The 18,062-nt window shown below is 47.8% G+C and overlaps 1 protein-coding gene across 15 annotated transcripts in view; it reads right to left on the reverse strand.

Annotated features, from left to right (window-relative positions):
* The window catches only part of PACS2 (phosphofurin acidic cluster sorting protein 2), a 75,859-nt gene that overhangs the window by 18,600 nt on the left and 39,197 nt on the right, over window positions 1-18,062 (reverse strand). For 2 of the 15 annotated variants that reach the window (XM_086841872.1, XM_086841868.1), the window contains exons 8-19: window positions 17,287-17,346; window positions 15,909-16,066; window positions 14,161-14,251; window positions 13,386-13,460; window positions 12,578-12,699; window positions 11,970-12,105; window positions 11,235-11,339; window positions 9,682-9,788; window positions 8,837-8,991; window positions 5,548-5,658; window positions 3,536-3,644; window positions 1,674-1,706 (exon numbers count right to left, since the gene is read on the reverse strand). In XM_086841872.1, the coding sequence (XP_086697998.1) occupies window positions 1,674-1,706; window positions 3,536-3,644; window positions 5,548-5,658; window positions 8,837-8,991; window positions 9,682-9,788; window positions 11,235-11,339; window positions 11,970-12,105; window positions 12,578-12,699; window positions 13,386-13,460; window positions 14,161-14,251; window positions 15,909-16,066; window positions 17,287-17,346 (1,262 nt within the window). Of the gene's footprint in view, window positions 1-1,673; window positions 1,707-3,535; window positions 3,645-5,547; window positions 5,659-8,836; window positions 8,992-9,681; window positions 9,789-11,234; window positions 11,340-11,969; window positions 12,106-12,577; window positions 12,700-13,385; window positions 13,464-14,160; window positions 14,252-15,908; window positions 16,067-17,286; window positions 17,347-18,062 lie in introns of all 15 variants that reach the window. The other 13 variants (XM_086841871.1, XM_086841867.1, XM_086841870.1 and 10 more) reach the window with 7 other exon arrangements.

Raw genomic sequence — 18,062 nt, forward strand, 5'->3', positions numbered from 1 at the left:
TTTGAGGAGAAGCACTCGGAGCAGAGACCTGGACTCTGCCCAGCCAGTGTCCTGCAGGGCAGGATCGGTGTAATCCGTGCTTCCTACTGCCCAGGAGCCCTCCAACCCGAGGGAGCTGGGAGCAAGAGCTGGGAAGTGCCCTCAGAAGCTTTTGGTAACCACACCATCAGGCAGGCAGTGATCCAGGTGAACAATGCTTCCATTTCCAACAGCCAGGCTGCTCCCCAGATTCATGCAAGGGCTATCCAGAAGCCACATGGCATGAGCTGTGCTGGGCACTGAATTACAGTGGGTGACACCAGCCCAGAACTGACCGGCAGCCCAGCTGCTCTGGGAATGAGTGAGTGCTGAATCTCAGACCTCAAATACCACAGGGTTTCTCTCAGGAGAGCGATGCAGAGCGACACCAGTGACGTGCCCCTCCTAGTGAGAGGCCCAGCCCGTCCCCAAATCTCAGCTCCCCAGGTTTTGTCTGGATTGCACCGTTCCTTCAGAATTCAGCAACCAGGACCTCTCCCAGAGCTCACGGACAGGCTCAGTCACCCAGTGTAACTCAGAGGAGCTGCAATGGCACTGCATTTCCTTCGTGACCCCCTTTCCTCACAGCAGCCCCCCTGCTTCCAGGTGAGGTCAGCAGATGCTCCGGAAGGCCGGGACAAAGCTCTGGCACCATTGCAGTCCATCACAGGCAGTACATGCGCCAACCTTTGCCATGACAAACAGAACAAGGGCACGGGGAGAGAGCGGGGTCAGTCAGGGTAGGGACAGCTGGCAAGAGAGTTATAAAGCAGCTCATCACATACAGCTACATCCTAAAGGCTGGCTTGGCTTTCCTTGGACCACTAGGGCTTGTTTAACAGAGCAAATGCCAGGATTCTGGGAGATTTCTCTTACAGTGAATTTGTAGGTAGTGCTGCTTGTTTCTACCTGGACCACTGCCTTGAAAGCTGGCCTTGGAGAAAAGCCATTCACCCCTGGCCTCAAGGGGGAGGGAGCTGCAGTAACTTTGTGTGCTGAGTGCAAAATAAAAAGTGCCCAATGATCGTATGATTCAAAGCAGGGGACCCTGCAGAGCATGGGGGTTTTGGAGACAGCTCAGAGAGCACAGCTCCACTGCTAGCACACATCTGTCTTCTCTTTCTCAAGCTCAGAGAAGTCCCACACGTTTGGGATGCTCTGCCAGTAGGGTTTAGTCCTCAAATTTTTGATTACAGGGAGTTTTTTGCTGGCCTGCACTCAGGCACTGCACAGCTGATCCCCACTGAGTGCCACCTACAGCACTCCAGTTCCAACCCACAGGAACTGAAAAGCCTTTTGTCCATCCTGATCCTTCTGGAGCTACACTATATCTTCTGATGGCTAAGGGAGAAGACAAGAAAAAACCCCACCTTCTCCACTTTGTACTGACTGCTCTAAGCTGCTCTCCCACCAACTCCTTCATTCCCACTCAATCTACATCCTGGGAACCCAAATGTGTGGTCCAAAGGCACAGCAGTCACTTTCAACAATGCATTCTGCCAGCAGATGCCACAGTTTCAAAGCAGCGAGCAGAATTCAACCTAGAGCACAAACTGTGCATCCCAGACCCGCAGGAGCTGTTAAACAAGGCACAAATCACCAGTTCACCGGGAAAAGAGAGGAGCTGGGAGAGGGAACCTAAAAGGAACTGATACCTTATGGCAAAATCAAAATGAAAGCTCTTTTTCCTTTTCAGGAAGCAACCAAAGAAAAAGATAAATGTGTTATTATACTTACAACAAATCGATACATTTGTTTAGATAGTGCTAATGGAGACACAATTTCTGTGTTGTTTTTAACAAACCCTCCCTAAGTTGCTGCCAATGACAGAGACCCCCATTCCTAAAGGAAGGCACACAGGAGACAGCTGCCCATGCTCCACTGGAGTGCCTGTTCCTCTGACTCACTCTCCTTTGCTCAGGGGGTACTGACCTGAAAGCACAAGTTATTTTAAGGCAGACACACAGAAACACAGAGAGATTGCAGTCTAGGCCAAAGTTTGACCATGAGTTCCAGCAATCTCTCCTCCCAATAACCTCCTAAATTAAAACTGTGAGCAGATCCAGGCATGAAGAGTCCAAAGGGTGTCAAACCCAAATGGATCACACCAGCTTGGTAAAGCGGTCCCACACACTGCAGGGAGGGATAAGGGCAGGGCTTCCTCAAATACATTTCAGCTGTTTTCCACCAAAGTGCTGAACTGACCTTCTGGACACATTAGAAACTCAAAGCCTTTAATTTAATTGACTTAATGACAAAAATGAAGAGGAGGCAGAGGAAAGCAGTGCAGAAGCCGGCACCTGCAGGGTGCAGAGAAAGAACCAGGCAGCCTCAGGAGGGGTTCACACTGCACTGAGGCATCTGAGCTCCCTGCTGCTAACAAAGGGAAGCCTTCACACCAAAAACAAAATGCAGAAATGAAGGCAAGAGCTTCAAGCGCTCTGTAGCTCTTTAAATGTCATCCTTATTAACATGTTATCTTTATGGAAGTCCGGAAATACATGAAGAGACTAGACCAGTCTCTCTTTTACTTGACTAGTCAGTCTGGAAATACAGGAAAAACACGTAGAATGGGTGAAATTCCACTGAATCATTTCTGCACAGTAATGGGAGAGCAGACACAGGAATGGAAAAGCAATATACAATGAGAATTCCCAAAAAAAGAAGGGGGAAAAGTGACACTACCCACACTTTTAATTTCTCCCAGTTCTTAGGCAAAGGAGACACCAATAAGGGATGTTAATGGACCAAAAATGAAAAATCAAATAGAAGTAATTAAAAATTAACAACATCCATGTCTCAAAGGGAGTTGCAAACCCCTGAGAAAACTCACATCAGCTGAGTTCAAATCTATTATTCTCCTCTGTCCCTTGATAACAGTGCTTCTCTACCTTCAGTGGCACTTACTCTTCTTCCTGGACCGTGGCCACAGGAGGCCCTACATAGTCCTGAATCTCGTTTTCAGGCCCCAATCCTCCCTCCTACAGCCTGCTTATTCCTTAAGGAAAGTTGAAATGAAATCTGGTGAATGTCAGCCCTCCTCAGCAGGAGTCCTGGCAGTTTGCAACTGCCAATCAACAAGGATTTTGTCTCCTGCAAGAAGCTCTGCTATTTACACTCCAAAAAGAAAGGGGTTTAGCTCCCTAAACACCAGTGTGAAAAAAGGTCAGGTCTCATGGAAGATGCTTTGTGGGAGAACGCCAAGGTCCAGTCTCAAGCACCTAAGGCTGCTGTGGTGAGAGACTCTGGAACCTAAGCACATAAAATCCATCCATTCCCCATCCTGCTTAGCCCACACTTCCCCAAACCTCTTACATCTTCAAAAGCAAGAATCACTGCACCTAAAGCAACCCTGCTGCTGTAGGTTCACTGAGTGGGACACACCCCTGTGTGCAGGCTACCCTGAGGCTCCCAAGGCTTTGCCTTTTGGTGTTCAGACTGCTGGCATGACACGAGAAAATCACTTTGCTTTCAAGCAGCTGCTCGTCCTGGGAGGCAGCAGGATGGGGGATCATACCTCTTCTGCTTGTAGGTCAGCATGGCTTCAGCAATGGGCAGCTGGTGAGCACAGTTTGCCCCTGCTATGTACTGCGTTATCCGGGACACGACGTCGGGCGCTTCCGAAACTGCAGGAGAACAGAGGGGAAAGCATTCAAGTGACTCCTCAGAGCGCTGCCAGCACTGCCCTCCACCTGCTGGTGGTGCCCAGCCAGCTCCATTTGAGCTGCACCTTGCACAAGAAGCTCTGCCTACCCCAGAGCACAGTAAAGCTGAACCTGAATTCAGCATTTCTGACTGAAGCCGGGGTCTTTTAGATTTGTTAAAAGCTCTTCTTTGTACCTGCCTGAAGTCAGCTTTAGAGTTTTTCATGTCTTGGCTGCAGGTATCTGCTGAAGAAGGTGCCTGGCCATCTCTCCCAGGTGAGCTGCTCTGCTCACACCAGCACTGAGCTACCTGAGTTTCTAATGAACTCATCAGAGTTGACTGAGGGACACACAAGGGTAGGAAGGGCACAAAGATCACGGGTATTTGTGAGATTGTGATTCATTCAAGTCGACACAAAGACATTTCCTAAATGCCTTCCATATTTCTTTGGTTTCAACCAAAGAGCCTCAACTGTGAGATCACAGGAACACAAGTGACCTTCAGTGGACACTTCCATACTCTAAAATGGGAATTTTAACCCAAACTCTTTGTATTTGAACAGTGAACTGGTAAGACTTGTGATTCTCTGCCAGGTCTTCTTGTGCCATCGCAGAGCTCCTGTGCAGTTGCCACCACGCAGACAAAAATGCAGAATGCACAAAGTCTGCACTTCACAAAAATGAGGTGGAATCTTCCTCATAGCATACAGCACGTAACCAACTAAAGAATGGCTGTGGCTCCTTCTGGATCTCTATAGGTAAGGAAGCATTCCTAATTCAGACACAAAAATCAAGTCGGTATTGACATTTTTCTGCATTTTCAAGTGCAGCAAGCAACTAAAGGAAACCAGTTCCATACACCAGTTCTTCCCTGAACTCAGGATTAAGGGGAAGTGTAGAGTTGGACAGTTCACTAGGAGATTTCTAGTCCAGCCTCCTGTTCCAAACAGGGCTGACTTCCCCTCCAGAACAGGCTGCCCCAGGCCTTGTTCAGCCCTGTCCCCATCTGCTGGAAACAGCTCTGAACAATTAATTACCCATTAAGAGGTCCCTCTCTTCCCCTCATGGATAGAGGATTTCCAGGAGCATCCTGGGAGTCTCTGCAACTCTGCAATTCCAACATTGCAACCTCCCCACGCTCATGGTGCTGCAAATCTTTTTTCCCAAATCTCCAAAGCTTTTTCCTTCTAATGAAATTTCTGTACGGGCAATGCTGCCCACAGCAGTGTCCAGTCTCAAGCCTTCACGTAGCCCTGAATGGTGCAAATCCTCCTTTCTCCTGTTTCTTTCCATTCTTGAAGAAATGGAGGAAGAAACTGTAAGCATTCATATTTTAAACAATTTAGTACTTCATCATGAAGTAAGGCTTTAATCTGTCCTAGAACAAACTCAGATCAGAACAGGAACTTGTTGGTCTGACCCAGGGCAGCTCCCACTTGTTACCACACCGGTGAAGAACAAAATTCTTCTTTAATGAGAGCGTTTCCAAGTCTGCTGGCAGGATCTTTCTCACACACAACTAACAGAAGTTAATCTTCCCAGAGCTTCCAGTTTTCCAAACGTTTTAGGCTGCACAATTCCTGAAGGAAATCAATGTACTGAACTTAGTAGTGAGACCTCCACATCAAAGAACAGAGCTGAGAGCTAGGTGAGAGCAGCATGACTCAGAGGCAGCTAGTTAGTGCCTCTGGGAGCCAATAACTGTTTGCAAACCACCATGTGCGAGACTCAGAAAGGTCAGCATCTGAAATGGGAATGTGGTGGAGTGAGGAGAAAAGAGGAACAAAAACACTTGTCTGCTTCCTCTTGTATTTACTTGACCTTTGCTAAAATTACTCATTCAAGCTTTTCATCCCACACCGGCCAGACAGACACAGAGTCTTACCAGTGGTCTGTGCTTCAAGTTTGTTGAACAGATCTCTCCAGGCTAGATCTTGGAAGAAGTTGTTGTATCTATAATCTACAGACCCCAGATACTTGGCCACTGGATGAGAGCCTAAGAAAGAAAGGAAAACATGACAGCTGTGCTCTCCAGCACTGAACACAAGCGTGGGTTTGACCTGTAAGGAATTAAACTTTAGAATCAAAACCACACTAGACACCTCAGAAATAAACTTCTTCAATTATAACCAAGTCATTTAGTCCAGCTTATCTCTACAAGAGCATGCAAACAACACAGACTGCCTCAACACACCAACATCTTTCACTTGACACTTTCCCCCTAACAAATTAAATTTTAAAAGGCCAAATCAAACAGGACTGGGAAACTGCTGAGGAAAGGAATGATTTGGAAGGCACAAAGGCTCTACAGCTCTCTGTGGCAGCCTCTCAGTTTTTCAAGCAGCTTTCCCAAGCAGCCCTTCCTGCACAAGCTGCATCTCTGCCAGGAGGGGCCAGACCCCTTTCTCCAAGCACCATTTGCACCCCACGGCAGTTTTGCAACACTGACAAGAGGCAATTTCCCCCAGGCAGGGGAAAGGACCGAGTGAGGCTTGTTTAATCTGTGGAGAAGGGCTATGAGCTCAATAAATACTCTGCAGCTAGAGACAGAACACAGAGCCCCAGGATTACAGTACCAGTGAATAGTGGTACTCCCAGCTCACTCTGGCTCAGCTCCTCCAGGAGCAAGGAGAGGTCTCCTTGCAGAAGCTTTGTGTGCCCAGCCTCCAGCCCTGCATGGAGATCTCACTTCATACTTACACTGAGCAGGACAGGGAAGGTGTTCAAGTGGCAAACTCTGCCCAGGTGACAAAAAGTTGCCACCTTCATTTTAGGCTGCCTGTGTCCCCAAAACAAACAACAGCCCCTGCAGTCTTGGAACACAGGAGAAAAGGTGAGCCAGGATCAGCCTCCCCAGTCACCACCTGGCAGTCCTGCTCAGCAGCAGTCCTCTACACTTACAGTCAGCCATGAGGCAGCCTCAGAGCTCCTCTTAATCACATTATTTTCATCCTTCCTGCACATCAAATTTGCTCATCAAGCCACACTTCCAGAGGCTGCAACAGCTGAGTCACCAGCTGCTAACTGGAAAGCTGACAAATTCCTTCAAGACAACCCCACTTGCTTAACTGTACTCACCATGGTCCAGGAAATCTCTGGTGGAAAAAAAAAAAACCCAAACAATAAAGCCACTGTCTCAGTTCTCCAAACCTCCAAACTGATTTCCAGACTTCAGAGAGAGGTGAAAGCAGGGCTGCCTCAGTGTCACTAGATTATCCTTGAATAATCTAGTATATTCGAGATTATGGATCTTGAATTCATAATCAATTCAATTATGAATGAAAAAAGAAAAGATAACGGGTCATTTCTCCTGCAGTGGGGTTTTAAGCAGTGCACACAGCACATACTGAAGAAGTTTTCCCACACGCTGGGAAAACACACTGCACATGGAAACGAGCAATGAACAGGAAATTCTACCCATAGAAGCTGTGTAAATGTTAAAATACCCCAAACAGCCAAAATAACCCCCAACATTTTATTTGATTTTCCCCTTTTCAGTTGTTTATCTAGTCAAAAGAGGCATAGAATCAGTAGCATGGAGCAGGACTGAATCTCCCAGTTCACATGTTTACGGACAAGAAGCATTTCTGATTGCTAAGAAACCACTGCAGGCTGACCCTTCTGTCACTGGAGAGGAACTGCAGTGGTGGACTCAGAAGGCAAAACCTTCAGAAAAAGGAAAAAGTCCACCAAGCCTAGTTCAAAGGTATTGCAAGCAGCAGAGAGGCTTTTCCTTTAAGACATTTATGGCACAGTCACCATTCTGTCTTTGGTGCTTTTTCAATTGTCAGAAGTGAGAGGTGGCTCCTCAATCACTTTAATGAACTGCCAGGGATCTGGCCAGAAATAAGCACTTGATCCAATCAGGAAATACTGCAGACTTCTATGGAAAAGGTCCTGTTAGAGAAGTTTCTATATTTAAAGTAGAATTTAAAAAGAATTCACGGTATTTCATTATCAAAGTGGCTGGCTAATTTTTTCTTTTTTTATTACAAAATGAAGTTTTAAGGTTAAAAAGCCAACCCAAACCCACACCAGCTAAATCTTGTGTTTCACTTTCAAAGAGAGAGTATTTTCAGATCATTAAAAACTGCAGGACAGAAAACTCTTCTCCTGAGGCCAGGAGACAGTCAGCAAGTGAGCAGCAAAGTCTCAGACACAGATTCTCATTCAAAGCACATCTAACCTTGCAGAAATTATTATTATTTTTTTTGTTTTTACTCCCCAAAGGGCTCTCTCTTCTCTTCCTGCCAACCACTTTGGAAACTAAATGCCATTTTTTACAGAAGGATCCAGCTCTTTTCCTCTGCCTTTTTTATTTAAGTTTTGCAAATGCCACCACTGAATGGGTAGCCTAACCCCAGTGTTCATAGTGCTGGGCAGCAGCTTCTGATTCCTACAGGAACTGCCATCAGCTGCTCCCAAACCCAGAAAAACTGGAAAACACTGGCAAAAAAAGTGCTTTTCAAGCCTTCTGTAGCTTACATCACTGAAGTGCTCTGTCCACACCAGCAGTGCCCAGATGTCCCTGCTCCCCAGGCCTTGCCACCACAGCATTCCTCGTGTTCCTGACTACAACAAGAGCCCTGCTGCTGTTGTCAGTCCTGTTTCCCTCACCACAAGCAACCCAAGCTGGGGAACTTTCCAGCCAGGCAGGTTTGCTGAGCTGCTGGAGGGGCAGAGATAAAGTGTTGGAAAACTGAGGGAAAAACCTGAACAGACCAGCACATAAAGGTCAAAAGATGCATGTAATTTGAATAATTTGAATTCTCAGCAGTTTCAGAGCCTTTAGAAAATTTTCAACCCCTCCTCTATTAGCATTTTCTGAGTGAAGTCCAGGGAGGCCAGAACAATTATTGCTTTGGGAAATGAGGTGCCTGCTGAATTTAACATTTCAAACAGGGAAAAGGGCTTCTAGAACAATATTCTGTGCATAAGAGTCTTCCTGTATGGGGAGAAAGTTCTTAACCCCTTGCTTCAAACAAAAGGGTTATGAGCAGACTTTGGGAACCTGGAGGTGAAATTCACTCACACAAGAGCAGCAACACCAGCACTACACAGCCACATTTGTCTTATTTAACCCAGAGCCAAAGCTTCAGAAAGGCTTCTCCTGAGGGAACACAGCAGATTTCACCCATTCCCCTTCCTGTGAAGAAACACCATTCCTTATTTACCTAGAGGGATGATCAGAAATTTCATGTAGCCGAGCCAGTCGGGGGTTTTGTGAGACAGCTGCTCTACAAAGAGCCTCAACACAGCACTGAGGTAATTCTGGGCTCCTGCCACTGCAATTTTAATTGGGTTTGGAGGCTGTGAATTGCAGTTACAGCTAGACAGAAAAAGAGGAAACATATTTGTAATTGTGCCTTCAACCACATATTTCAGAACAAGCAGCAAAAAAAAAAAAACCAAACAAAAAACCTGGTTAATAACAATTATAGCAGAAGAGAGTTTGTTCAATACACAAGGCAATATTGCAACAATTCTCAGCAGCTTAAAACATTATTAATAAAATACAACATTCTTCAGTAATTTCTTAATTGGTCTCCCTGCTCCTTCTTTTGCACATTTTGATATTTTAAAGGGCTGGGCTTGACTATCTAGGTTAGGATGTACCTACTCACTGCTGGGTCAGAGAACACGCTGAGGTGCCCACAGCCCTCAGCAGGTAAGCAGGGAGTGCCTTCAGGAGCTGAGGAATTAATCTTGGAATTGCTTGGAAAGGAGAACAAGAACTATTTCATAGCCTCTTTATTTGTTTTGTGGACTTTAGTGGTGCGTGCATCTGGCCCACGAGGCAGCCCCCAAAGCACAGTCTGCTAATCACTGTGCCCCCACACGAGGCAGAACAGCAGAGCCCTGCAGGGCTGGTGAGTGCTGAAGAGACACAACTCTGACTTCAGGAGAGCAGGCTGGAAAGGTTTCATGCAGTAGTTGAGGAATGAAATCCCCAAATCCTGGGGCACAGGAGCTGAGAGGCTTTCAGGGCTCAGACAACACAAGCAAGGTGAGAACTTACTATCTCTGTATCCTGGAGACAATTGTGCTGAAAGCTGCCTGAATATCAGCAGAGGAACATGTGCAGACCACTGGCAAGGTGTGCTTTTGCAAGACATCTGAAAGGTACTGAGGAGAGAACAGAACATTTTACAGTCCTTTTGTTTTGGCACAGCTTGTCACAAGAAGCAAAGGTGCCTCCCCCAACCTCCCAGCTACTCTCACACTCACTCCTGGGCACTCTCCCCGTGCCAGATTTGAAGGTACTGTGGCTATTTCACAAATGGCTCCTCCCTGCACAGCAGCCATAGGAAAATTCTCCTTCTAGAAAGATGTCAACATCTTCTTGACAGACACAACACCATAGCCCAAACACGGCAATGACAACTGTGGAGCAGCACAGCTTTTCCAGCCACAGAGGGCAGGGCAGCAGCAGAGACCATTCACCTAGCAAAGAGCAGACCCTGTCCACCTGCCTGCTTCTGGAAGTGCAGCTGCAACTCCCTGATTTCCATTTTAAAGAAATGCAATGTTCTGCCCACCCTTAAGCACTGAAGAAAGGGAAGGGTGATATCACACACATGCTCCCCATGAGGGATTGTTTCCCCTGCATGCAGCTGATGGGGACACCACACAGCTCAGGTACACTTGGACATAATTAATGGCACTCAGTAATTGCCTCACACTTTCTGTTTCTGTGTGACTGATGGACACACCCCAGTCCATATCCTTCACAGCCTCTGATACTGCAGGCACAAGCTGCCAGAACCTGGAAGCTGATCTACAACAGATGGAAGGTGATCTACAACATCTTCTGTCCATCTCTAGAAGGCATTTCTCTGTCTTCCAAGCAGAGACAAAGTGGAACCAGTAGCTCAAATGGTATTTTTGCTCTCTCACACACTGATACCCCAGTTCTTCCAGAAGCAGAAAGTCAAACCAGACAATGTAACTCCACAAGCCTGGCACAAGTTCCCCAGGCAACAGCCACCCAGCACATGTTCACTGGTCCTCTTCCATACATATTTTATTGCTTTCTCAGAATAAGGTTCCAAAAGGAGCAAAATTTGTTCCAAACCCATAACAAATCGCTCCATGCTGTCAGCAAAAGGAAGTATTGCTCAGGGTTCTTCTTGAAACAACGATCACTCAGCAAGGATGGGGTGATTCCTGTAGTCAGCAATCACAAGCACATGAGCTACAGAGCTGACCTGAAATATTCTCTCCTGTTCACCACCCATGCTCAGAAATCTCAGCCTAAAGCACTGCAAGGTCAGATCTCCTTGCTTCCTTGGGCCCAGTCTACCTCAGTTTAGGAAGTTTGAGTGCAAGGGTTTAGCCATATTCCCCAGTGTGCTGCTAAGCAGAAGGAATGGCATTCCTTGGAGGTGAAAACACCTCTGTGGAAGGGCTCAGGTGGCAAAGCTTTATGAGATCCCCAGCAGCTCCTGATCAGATGAAATCCAGCCTGTGGGCACTGAACAGAGCGTACTTGGCTAGTGCAGAGCTCAAGGCCTGTCCATTCCTGAGGAGGAACAGCACAGGAGAACTCCAGGAAATGTCTCCTGCCTTTACCTGGCCTTGCCAGTCAGATGTGTTGACAAGGATAATGTTTTCTGGCAGCTGGTCGTCGGAAACCAGGATGTGATTTAGCTGATCATACACTGTTTTCCTGGGGATCTGGAAATAAAGACACAGAGAAGAGAACAGTAAGAGGTTCCAGCTCTAACCATCAAGCCACCAGCTCCAGCTCCTGCAGTAGATGAGGTGGCTGTGCATGCTGGCCAGTCACCCCATCAGCAAAGGCACACTGGGCTGCTGGGACTGACACTGCAGCTTCTTCAATATTAGCCACCATGGATTTGTTGGCCATTACTCTTTCTGCCATGCACTTTTACTTACATCACTTTACACCAACTAACAGCAACCCAGGAACTTAGGATTCATAAAGGCCAGGAACAATCTCTTTCAAGGAGGGAAATAAGTGAGTCCCACAGCTAACGAAAGCATGGCACATATGCTGTGCACAAGACAGTCCCTAGCAATCTGCCTTACTTCAAAGGAGTAATTCCTCAACACATCCCTATTCATTTCTCATTCTAACAATCTGTTCCAGTGTTTGGAGTTTGTGGCTGGCTGACAAAGCTGCAAGCCGGCAAACCCCAGCAGGCTGGATGGAAGATAACATTGCAGCCAAGACGTAAATTCCCTCCTTCCTGAAGCCAGTTCCCTCCCAGCAGGGAAGCAGAAGGAGAGGGTGGAGAAGAGGACAGCTGTGTGTGGCTGGGGAGCCAGCAGGGCTGTGCACACCTGCAGGTGGTGCCGGGTGTCTGGGGAGCGCTCGTTGTCCAGGCTGTTGGCTCTCTCGTTCTGCGGCCGCACCGGCTGCCGCTCCTTCAGGGATGTGCTTCTCCCCCGGCGCCCTGTCTGCTTCCCTTCAGACCTGCTGGAGAGATGGCCTTGCATTCCCAGGGCTGGCACATTTCTGTGTGAGACACAGCCCCCAAATCCCCATCACCCCGTCTGGCAACCTCAGTGAAGTCAGCAGAAGCACTGGGGAATTCTGCACGTAGATCTGAGCTAGCTTGAGACCTGATGATTCTGCTTCTGACAGTGCACAGCACATTCCCAGGAGTCCTGGGATGACTTCCACAGCCCATGCTAACACCCACACCACCTCTCTGTTATTGCTACACCAGCATAATAAGATTCAGCCAGACAAACTGCAGTCACACACCCCAAAGCAGCACAGAGCACCTCTGGGCATTCATTTCTCAAGTGCTCCAGACCCAAGTGCCCAAACACAAGGAGGGTGTCCTTGCAGTTCAGTGCCTTAAGGCCACCCTGAGCAACTCCTAGCACGCTGTCCATGACTTCCAGAGCAGCCCTGCAGCAGGCACAGCGCTGTCCCCCTGTACCTGGTGGATGGGATGATGAGGGACTCTGTCTTCGTGATCTTCCCGCTGGGCGGGAGCTTCTCCACAAACACATCTGGAGTGGGGAGCTCAGCCTCCTGCACCTCAGCTTGCTGGTTAGACTCCTGCACAAACACAGGGAACAGAGTTACCAGGATCAAACCCTCCCCTCTCATCTCTGGCTGGGGCACACTGAGCCTGCCTCTTCCAGACATCCTCCTCACTGCCAAAAGGCAGAAACCAGTAGCGGCTATCTGGGGCTCCCCGTTCCCTGCTCTGCCTCAGCAGGGAGCTGGAGGTGGGAAAGGTGCTCAGATGTGCTGTTTGGAACAGGCACTCTCACAGCTCAAAGCCAGGGACATGCCTCCTTGTGCAATGCAGATGAATTCATCTTACCCAAATGAGCTAGTTAAGAGAGAAAGGTGTGGGAGGAATGTCACACACCCCACGTTCCCAGCAGAGCAACTTGAGCTTTGGGATTTTCACCCCAGGACCAGCTTGATTTCTGCCAATTCAGCTTAAGGTAATACTTCTGTCTGACAGAATGGCCTTGAGCATCCTCTACGTGCTCAGCAGCAACCTTTGGTTTTGGGCAAACTTCCTCAGGCTGTTTGAACAAAAGGTCAAATAGAGCATTTCACCTGCAAAAGGCTGAAAGCCAAGAACCTCCAAAGTCAGGTCAGGACTTACTGCAGCCAATGTTACCCGTGGAAGCTGTGCTGCATGTGCAGCTCTATGGACAGACAGATGCAGCCCACAGCTGACAGCCAAACTGACAGGAGGAAGGTCAACAAGTGCATTTTCAACTTACATAAGGGACAGAGTCAGAAACACTGTCGCCTCCATGTTTGGTTCCAAGACTCTTTGTCTTTTCAGGCACTTCTACCTGCTTGAGAGAAGAAAAATCCTCAGGAGGTTTAGCAGCAGCACAGTTTGCAGCCACTCTCCTCGGGGTCAGGCTGCTCAGAGGAGAAGCTGCTCCATTTAAACATCACACAGCTCTGCAGTGGGGCCAGCAGCGCTCCCTGCTCACACCAGGACTGCACATGGCAGTGTGGGATGTGGCAAAGCAACTCACGGGAGAGGCAATGAAGTGCCCTGGGATGGCTCTGACACCTCCTGCCCATCCAGGAGGGAATGAAAAGCAGCTGAGCTGGCCCTGACCGTTCACTGTCAGCCACCAGGAAAAGTATCCCAATGACAGCAAAGAAAAGCTTCCTCCACGGAGTGCTAGAAGTCCCTAAAACTCCCAGGCAACATCTCCCATCCTGGCAGTCATTTCAGGCACAAGGGAATCTGAAGCTATTCACACCACCAGCAAGAATTCAATACAGAACCGGAAGATGAGTTAATAACAATATTTGCATTAAAAAAAGAAAATAAAACAGAAAGCCCAAACCAGCCAAAAAAAAAAAAAAAAATCCCAAATCCCCAAAAACTCCAAACAGGCTTTCTTAGCAGAAAATTCATATCTCTGCATCCAAATCTTTGGAAGTGGTCAAGGTGGGTGCTTTAATTTTAATTTTTATTTTTTTTTAATGCAATTAGAGGCACTACAGATGGGTAACACTTGAAATGTGACTTACAGGACTTGGTGGCTCTCTCTGGCTCCTGATGCTGTGGATGCTACCAATTTCTGTCTGAGAGCTGGAGTGTGACAGTCCTTCAAAGTAAGGTCTGAACAAGGAAAGAAAAACCCATTTCTTATTACCAAAAACACTGACAGGGCAAGTCCACCACATTGTGACAGTTCCCAGATCTTTCTGCTCCCCAATGGTTCCAGTAAAATAGGCTACTTTTGAAAGGAGAGGAAGGTGTCCAGGACAGCAAGAGAAGCCAGAAAGTCCAGGATCCCTGAATCTGGCTTTTGAGAGATGTACAGCAAGCAGAATTACAGCTCCCCCCACACCCCAACACTCTGCTCCTGGGTAAGTGATTCTTGGGCTAATATGCATTTTATTTCCAGCTTGCATCTGGATTTGGCTGCCAGCCCTAGGCTCCAATTACACATTTGCTCAGTAAGATAAGGTACCACACACAATCAGATTGTGCTTCCACTCAAAAGGCAGCTCATCACATCAGGCTACAAGACTCAATTACAATGTAAGGAGCTGATTTTTTGTTGTCCTGGAAAAATCCTGCCTCAAAGCCACCAACATTTATCACATCCCCTTCAAGATATGAACACAAGAACGGGACCTAGGGAACTACAGAGTGTCTCCCCAGGACCACACACACTTAGTTCTTATTCCAGCAATCAGCTATCCCAGAACAGTTTGCTCCTCAGCTCCAGGGAACAGGATATGAACTCTCAGCGTGCAAAATAAAACATTTTGGCTTGTCTCAAAGCAGCTGCTTCTCACATCTATTTTCAAATCCCTTCAAGGTAGGGCTTACCAAGTGGTTGGTATCTTGAATTAAAGCACCAAGCACCTTTACATACACCAGCCCCACCATTTCCACTGCTGCCCCAGCCCATCCTTGACATCTTCTGCCTCACTGACAGGGAACAGGTCTCTCCAGACTCAGAACCTATTCTTAGCCCAACGAGGTTATTCGGCATTAATGAGGCTATAATGACACCTGGTAATTAGCAGATTTAGCAGATGCTGCACTGACCAGCTGCAGTGGTCAGTGCCAGAACTCTTTATTTCACAGCCATCACACACTGAGAGCCTGAGCATGCAAGCACACCCCAGCCAGAAGCAGGAGTGCAGCTCAGTCTCACGTTTCCAGTCCTCACTGAGCAGAGATGTGACACAGCTCTGTTAGCTCAGGGCTCTGCATCTGCTGGAGACCCTGAGCCAGCACCCTCAGCTCAGCTCCACAGCGCTGGGACTGACCCCCATGAGCTCTTTAAGAACAGGCTTGAGCATATCCACTGCAGTCAGTGCCTCTGGGCCCTGAGGAATTCATTTGTTTCCTGCAGCTCTGCCTCCTTAATCCCTGCAAAGACTTTCTTTGCACACAGGGTGTTATTACAAGAAAGGTCTTTCCAAAAAGGACAGAGTGCCTTGTTCATCCTGTCTCTACTTCTGCCTTAGCACACACTTCCTTCCTGTCTCTACTACCTCTTCAAAACCCTGTGAACAGTTCAGTGCTCTGCCTGCCACCAATTCCTTCCCTGTGCCCAGGTGGCAGGGCAGCAGAACATCTGCAAAGGGAACAAGACCTGAGGCTGGAGGGAAGCCAGACCCCACACACAAGCTGTCATTCCCATTCAACACCACCACGTCAAGAGGGGAAAAAAGGGCATGGAAGGGTGGGAATAAAACCAACATCTGACACTGTACATGGTCTCTCTCTGGCCCAACATAAGCTGCCTCACACTTACTTTAACTTTGGCTTTGGAGTGCTCAAGACACTGTCATCATCCTCCATTTCTGGCCCGCTGTCACTGGGGTTCTCTATATCCAGTGTGTCATACAGAAGGTCCAAATCCTCCTCCACCTCTGGAACGTGCTCTGCTGGGTCCTGCTCTGAATCCAGAACCTGCACAGGCCAGAAACAGGTATCACCAGCTCTGCTAGGAGCCAAACTGATCCCACATCACCCCAGCTCCCCCCGTGACTGCAGTACACCAGTCCTGGGAGTCAGATTCTATTCCTGGTGCTAGGATACTATATCCAAGGAACACTCAGCATATGAGAAATGCTTGTCCTGGATCAAGCTTGTCAATGCCTGGTTAAGCAGGAGTTACATATGGGACTGGGCATCCATGAGCGTGCCATTTAACCATTGGTTATGCCCATTATTCAACCCTATTCTATAAATAAAGCTTTAAAAAGGCTCCAAAAGAGTCTCAGCTTTCCCAGAACCAGTACAAAATTCCAGTATTCCCAACAGTGTAGCCTGACTTGGGTTTTACTGAAAAAGCTGTCCTGGCACTTCCTGATTTGATACCCAAAAATGCCCACAGGAGGCGCCTGAAACCTGGACGAGGATCCACTGCCACCAAAAAAACTCCTCACACCAAAGCTGCTTTCCTCATAGCCCGGAGCAAGCAGGGGCTGTGCCCAGTCCAGAGCTTGCTTTTTGAGTGGCAGCTCCAGAAAAGCTGCCTGAGCTCTCGGCTGAGGGTGCTGACCCTGCCCAGCTCACTTGGGAAGAACAGCAAAGCTCACAGGACTGCTGGGAAGGGTAAGGGAGCACGAGGAGCTACTCACTCCTTCCCACAAGGCACAGAATCAGCACCCAGCCAGGCAGCCAAAGCAGATGTTAACTGGTTTTGTATTAGACACCTAATGTTACACAGGTTCCTTGGGCTTTGGAGCCGTTTCATCCTTCTCAGCTCTGACCAAGCAGCTGACTCTTGTGCACTGAGCTCCTTATCCAGGTTTTTCATGCCTTGCCTGGCTCCTCTAGTAAGATGATCAAACAGGCTGGGCTTTAACTTCACAAGCTACATGCACCATTTGGACTATTTGCCTTTGAACAGGTCAAAGATAATTTCAAAGCGATCTGCAGAACCAACGGGCACGCACGCGGCGGCCAAAACCCGCTTTTGATAAAACTCCATCTAGAAAATGTTTGCTGATATTTACAAGCTGACCCTCAAGCCTCCCTGCAAGGCCAGGGTGTAAGGAAAGGTCACATCCACTGTGGAGCTGAAAGCAAAATGAAGGGAACAAGAGGAAACAGGAGAATGCTCCTGAAGACTACAGCAAGATGCACCAAGCAAGGCAGGAAGGTTTACAGAAGGAATTACTCACCTCATCAGACACTTTAAACCTCTTCAGCAATGCCACAACCTTCTGTTTGAAGTTTTGTTGCTGCAAGTTAAAGACACTTTTACATAAGTAAAGCATTAAGTGAGCTGTTTTCTCCCAGCCTGCAAGAAGCCAGGCACATCTGACACTGGTGCTGTTTAAAATCCCCTCTGCTGTTCTTACACTGAAATCAGCTTTTCCACACCTATAATAATTTCATTACACCAACTGGTGGGTCCCACTCCAGTGAGCACTATAAATGTGAAAGATGGCACTCCACTTTTGGTTGGGTAACAATTTTTATCCACCAGATCACCTCCCTGTGCCTTTTTGATATATTCCTGGAAAGCACCTGACAGTTTCTGATTCTTAACAAGGGTGAGCCAACAGACAACTACCCACTGACCCCAAGCACAAATATGATTTTTACCACCAAAGCATGGGGTTTTTTTGCAGGAGTTTGCATGGCAGGTTGATTTATTCCACCAGCAGCACTGGTGAAAAGCTGTGGCACTTATCCTCAGCACTTGCCCCACCACACAAATGTTTCTCAAGTCGTACTCCCAGATCCTGGACACAGCAGGAACCAAGGCCAGAACACCACAAGGGAAACTGCTGCACTTCCTTTGTGCTTGCTCACCCCCAGGTGCTCCCCCTTTTGCAGGATCCAACAGCTGAGGTTTGCCAGGAGCTGCCCAGCCCTTCTCTGCACATTCTCAGGAAGACAAGAAGGGCCCAGGTCTAAGTGTTGGTACAGAACATTTGAGGTGGCATCCTTG

Source organism: Cyanistes caeruleus, chromosome 9 (genome assembly GCF_971803275.1).
Source record: "Cyanistes caeruleus chromosome 9, bCyaCae1.hap1.1, whole genome shotgun sequence".
Taxonomy (NCBI): domain Eukaryota; kingdom Metazoa; phylum Chordata; class Aves; order Passeriformes; family Paridae; genus Cyanistes; species Cyanistes caeruleus.